The 6,000-nt window shown below is 46.2% G+C and overlaps 1 protein-coding gene across 1 annotated transcript in view; it reads right to left on the minus strand.

The window, feature by feature from the left end:
• The window catches only part of PPTC7 (protein phosphatase targeting COQ7), a 42,483-nt gene extending 36,878 nt beyond the window's left edge, over window positions 1-5,605 (minus strand). The window contains exon 1 of the mRNA XM_069557849.1: window positions 4,867-5,605. Coding sequence (XP_069413950.1) covers window positions 4,867-5,101 — 235 coding nt within the window. The 5' untranslated portion in view covers window positions 5,102-5,605. The remainder of the gene's footprint in view (window positions 1-4,866) is intronic.
• Between the last annotated feature and the right edge of the window lie 395 nt (window positions 5,606-6,000).

Below are 6,000 nucleotides of genomic sequence, written 5' to 3' on the forward strand. Positions count from 1 at the left end.
CTATCAGGTCCATACTATTTCTGTCCTTTATTGAGCCCATCTTTGCATGAAATGTTCCCTTGGTATCTCTAATTTTCTTGAAGAGATCTCTAGTCTTTCCCACTCTGTTGTTTTCCTCTATTTCTTTGCATTGATTGCTGAGGAAGGCTTTCTTACCTCTCTTTGCTATTCTTTGGAACTCTACATTCAAATGGGAATATCTTTCCTTTTCTCCTTTGTTTTTTACTTCTCTTCTTTTCAGAGCTATTTGTAAGACCTCCTCAGACAGCCATTTTGCTTTTTTGCATTTCTTTTCCATAGGATGGTCTTAATCCTTGTCTCCTATACAATGTCAGGAACCTCCATCCGTAGTTCATCAGGCACTCTGTCTATCAGATCTAGTCCCTTAAATCTATTTCTCACTTCCACTGTATAATCATAAGGGATTTGATTTAGGTCATACCTGAATGGTCTAGTGGTTTTCCCTACTTTCTTCAATTTAAGTCTCTTAAGGTTTCAAGTTAATCAAGCTTAAATAAACATTGTCCAGTTTTACAAGAATTACTGTAAAACTCAATACAACTCAAAGCCAGAACTTAGATGGCCTACACCATGCTATCTTTTTTTCAATAAACTGTGGTTTAGTATACAAAGGAGTTTTGCTGCACTTTAATTATGAGTCATAGAATGAATAAAGAAGTACATACACACACACACCCCCTTAAGGGAGAAAAGCATTACCAGAATGATTTAACGGTACCAAAAGACAGACCAGTTCTGAACTCACCTATCTTGTCAAGAACACTTAACCAGTGGTGTAACAGAAAGAGGACTGGAACAGGGAATCTTGGTGCTAGTCCTAATTCTGCCATTAACCTTGGCAAAGTAACCTTGTGGGGTTACTCCTAATGGAGTAACCTTGGTAAAGTCATTTGACCCTCTGCAGACTTCTGTCTTCTCTTCAGTAAAATGAAAGAATTGGATTCCAAGGTTTCTAAATCTTACAACCCTCAACAGTCTTTGATTCTATTGTTAAGTAGCTTAGGGCTGTGAGAGGCCCAGCAATTACACACTAGGCAGCTCCCATATTTTTATGTACTTAGGCAACCACGCCGCATTGAGTAACAAGAGAACCCAGTATTAGTCACAGGGAAGAAGGAAAAGAAAAGTGCACATAGCTCCTGCTGGTACTGGTTTACTCCTGTTGGACCTAATAAAGAGAAAGCACCTTTGCCAATTTTCCAGGGGATAGGAGTGGTTCCTATGTCTCACCACACCCACCATAGTTGGTTTTTCCTAAAAGAAATCCAGTGGGACTCTACAAAAATGTTGTAAAGCAGCAAGTACTTTTAGTCACTGCATGACTAACAGGACAGATAATTCTAAATTAAAGAAATAAAATAGCTTTCTCTTTCTAATACAAAAAGAAATAAACAGCTTTCATTCCAAAGAGTCCTAGATGACCACAGTGAGTTACACAGATAACTCAGCAATAAATAGCGTCAACCCAAAGAAAACTAATTATCTATAGAACTAGACGGTTCAAAGCACTGAGGTTCAACATAACATTATTCAACACAGCCTCTTTTTTTTTGGCTGCTCCATGTTGCTTGTGGGATCTCAGTTCCCTTGCGGTGTGCTGTGCTTAGTCGCTCAGTTGTGTCCGACTCTTTGGGACCCCATGGACTGTAGCCCTCCAGGCTTCTCTGTCCATGGAATTCCCCAGGCAAGAATCCACTGAAGTGGGTTGCCATTTTCTTCTCCAGGGGATCTTCCCAACCCAGGGGTCAAACCCACGTCTCCTACACTGCAGGCAGATTCTTTACTGACTGAGCCACCATCAAACCTGGGCCTCAGCAGTAAAAGCACTGAGTCCTAACCACTAGGCCACCAGGGAACTCCCACAACATAGTCTTTAACGCAATTCAGTTTACAACTTCAACTTTCAGAGTAAAAAGCAGTATTAAAAACTCACTCAGGTTCATTACCTCTTCCATAGCAAGAGATAATCAGATCTGCCTATTATGGGGGGGATGGTGTCACTAAAATAGAGAAGTCACCATCATATGAATTGGTTTGTGGAAACCAAAGATCAAATGAGGCCAACTCAGAAATTGTATCAGGTGGCTCTCAAGATGGCTTTCTGGAAGAACTGCTCCAATACAGACAGTCCTAGAGAACCTGTGTTCCCTGATTTGCATACAATTTTCTCTCAAAACAGCTCTTTGTCAAATATGGCCAAAGACCATCCCTAGTTCACATAAGCCATCATCTGTCTGGTTATGTCTAGGAACATTCCCTTCAAGAGGGGCTACAGAGCTGTAGTTCCTAATCTTGTACCACCCAAGAGGACCTCTAGATGGACCTCTAGGTGGCCCATAGGTGGATTCTATGTACTTCACGGGGTCTCTGAAGTCTCCAAAGGCCTATGCAAAATTCTGTCTCTATGCACATTTCTGAAGAGAGAAAGTCTTTGGACAGTGAACCAAGCAAAGTTAAGAACCACTGGTTTCAGCGCCAGATATAAAACAAAATATCTACTGAAGGTGGCCATGTGAATAAAATGGGAAGTAATGTCCACTATTTGAGATGAAAAATAACAAAGAGTGCTATCTTTTCAAAACAAAAAGAAAATATATGATGGTCACAAGTTTTTGAGGATCAGGTAGTCCACTTCCCTCATCCTCTAGTCTAGAGGAGGAAAATGAGCTGAGAGGCTCTTGCCCAAAACCACAGATCAGAGAGTGGAAACGCTGAGCGCCAAACCAGGCTGGGTTTATGCCAGGATGGTATGTTTATACATTTTTCAAAATGGGTTTGACCAAAGTTTCACATATCCTTATGAATACCCCACTCCATTAAGAAGGTAGCCTTCAAAAAACTTCAAATCAAATTTCAGCATAAGCATCTGACACATTAAACTATCCCCTGAATCATTAATCAAATCACAGATCTTTCACATAAGCCAGCACATAGCAGATTTTTAAGGGGGAACCTTAGTGGCTCAATATCCTCTATCCTATTGCACTATACCAGCAACTTGAAAAAGCAGTACAGGTCATCACAAGCTTTTAACTGTGAAGTGCCTCGACTGTAATGAAAAAAGAACCATTGACCGACCTTTAAAAAAAAAAAAGATATCAGGGCTTCCCCAGTGGTTAAGAATCTGCCTGCCAATGCAGAAGACATGGGTTCAATCCTTCATTCAGGAAGATCCCACATGCCACCGAGCAACTAAGCCTCTGCATCACAACTACCAAGCCCATGCACCACAACTACTGAAGCCAGTATGCCCAGAGTACATGCTCAACAAGAGAAGCCCCTGCCTGCGGCAACTAGAGAAAGCCTGCGTGCAGCAAGGAAGACCCAGCACAGTCAAATATAAATTAAATAAATAAATAAACTCTTAGTCAGGGTCGAGCTGACTTTAGAGTGATTTGTATGACTTCAATTTTCAAGTTCCCCCAGGGAACTCTACTCAGTACTCTATAATGACCTACATGGGAAGAGAATCTAAAAACAAGTGGATATATGTGTATCTGATTCACTTTTGTACAGCAGAAACCAACACAACATTGTAAATCGACTATAATCCAATAAAAATTTTTTTTAAAACTTGCAAGTTCCCTTCTAAGGAGTCTTTGCCTAAACACTAAATGATTTTTTCCAACCTACCTAAAGGAGTCTTTCATAAATTAAACTGAAAACAACTTTTCTAGTGCTATCTTCATACACAGTACATGAGTAAAAGCAAAGATAATAGACTTATTCTGAGACCAAATTAAAAAGTAATTATCATTATAAAATTACAGGACCTTGTGTTCCAATGCCAAGCTTTGGCTCAGTATATGCAATTTAAAGTAGTCAAATTACTCAATCTCACCTGAGAAGTGAAAACAAAGCGACATTTGAACTTGAGTTCAATGACAACGTGTCCTTCATTTTCACAGGAAGTGCTCCATTTATTAAGAGAGATTTAAATGGCATAGGAGTCTATAGCATACGCACTGCCTCCAAAGACATGCATGATGATAAAGTTTCTGATCGCTTCTGAATTCTATTTAGCCATTTCTGCAAGCTCTAACTCTAAAGACTCCCAACCCCTAAGATGTAACTGGACTAGGCCCTCTGAAGCACCTGTGGCCTGAAATGGCTTTAACCAATTCTCAAGGCTTTCTTGGCCGCAGTGGAGAAGAGGGTTTGACCATTCTATTTTGGGTCAAGGAGACTCTCTTCCACCCTAAGTGACCTCAAGTGGCCAAGATCAGTTGGAAGAATGCACTGCGAGTGATTTTTTACCAGGCCAGCGGCCTCTGCTGCAAGACTCCGACAAGGATGGAGATCTGGTCTTGGATCGAGGCGACGAAAGAATGCGGCTGAGCTGTGTAGGGCTTACGACAGCCAGTCTGCTCGGGAGCCCGCAACCCATAGCCGGGCCAAGGCGTCAGGAGCTCGAAGAAGCAGGGATCCCCAGGGCACGCAGAGGGAGGAGGAAGGGAGCGAGGGAGTGAGAGCGAGGTTCGGAGCCTGCAGGTGTCGCCGGGGAAGGGAACGAGGTCGTCTGGGGCTGGCACTGCCAAGTGACTAACAGTGCGGTTCCGGACTCAGACAAACTGGTCACATTCTCAGGGTGTGTGACCTTGAGCATGTGGCTCCACCGCTCAGCGCCTCAGTTTCCTCATCTCTAAAATGGGGGTTGATCTAGTGGAAAACGCACCTTCAAGCGCTTGGCACGGCGCCTGGTACCTAGTAAGCGCTCCGTACAATGAGCTACTACTGGCTCACTGGCTCCTCTTACCGCCTGGAGGAGCTGGAAAAGCCCCGAGCAAGGGAGTCCCCAGGAGGCGGATCCGGGGCTGGGGAGGGGGGACCCGGCCGGGCACTCACCAAGCACGTCTGCGGAGCGGTGCCGGGCTACGAAGCACGCGTCGTCCCCATAGCAAGCGCCCTTCTTGAGGAGGCCCTTACGGAAGTCCTTGCCGAAGCCGCAGCCGGCCGTCACCAGCCCGTAGTCGCCGCCGCCGCCGCCGCCGCCGCCGCCTCCGGCCCTGGGGTCGGTCTGCGAGAGGCCGCCGAGCACGGCGCGGGCCACCAGTCGCCCGTACGAGAGGACCGAGAACATCGCCGCCGCCGCCCCCCCGAGGAGGCGGGGGGCCCGGGGAACAGGAGGACGCGGAGGCCCGGAGCCGGCTCTCTCCTCAGCCGCAGCCGAGCCGCCGCCGGGACGCTCCTCAAGGCGGCGTGCAGTTACCGCCGCCGCCCTTGCCCGACGCGCGGGGCCTCGCACACGCTCCGCCGCGCGCACTGGAGCCAGAGCGAGGTCAGAACCGGCGGCTCCTCCGCCTCAACCCGACTAGGGTCCCGGCTGCAGCCACCGCTGCCGCCGCCATCTTCCGCTCCACTAGCGTGTTCCGGGCCGCGCCGGCAGCACCGCCCCCCTTATGACCACGCCTATAGCCCCGCCCACGGCCCGCGGCTTAGGACCAAGCCTCCTCCTCCTCGGCTCGGTGCCCTATGCAGTCACAGAGGTCGAGCTTGCGCAGAGGATGTGGTCACAATGTCTCCTGGGAGTTGTAGTCAGGACGTTGTAGTCGCTTCTTTTACTTCACTGCCTAGCTTCAAGGACCTAGGAGGAGTTCCCAGACGCGAGACCGAAGTTAAAATGCGGAGAATTGCAAGTGGGTTGTTTGAAAGTTTTCTCCCCTGCTTTCAGTGAAGAGAAAACGCCACTATTCCTTTAAAAAAAAAACCTGGAAAAATTAATCGGGTCACGTATGATTTTTCTGTAACATATATATTAAACTGAAGTACACAAATCTAGTAACACCTCTAGCATTTGTATATTGGAAGGGTTTAGGGACGGGTTTAGTCCACTAACTGGACTGTAGCCATGTTCACAGGTGCCTCAAGGCCTTTGCTTTTGCTCCTCCTTCCACTCACTGTGTATTTATTTTCATTATATATATATATGGTGGTTTTTTTTTTGGCTGCACTTCACAGTGAATAGGACCTTAGCTCCTC

This window comes from Ovis canadensis, chromosome 17 (genome assembly GCF_042477335.2).
Source record: "Ovis canadensis isolate MfBH-ARS-UI-01 breed Bighorn chromosome 17, ARS-UI_OviCan_v2, whole genome shotgun sequence".
NCBI classification, from domain to species: Eukaryota; Metazoa; Chordata; class Mammalia; order Artiodactyla; family Bovidae; genus Ovis; species Ovis canadensis.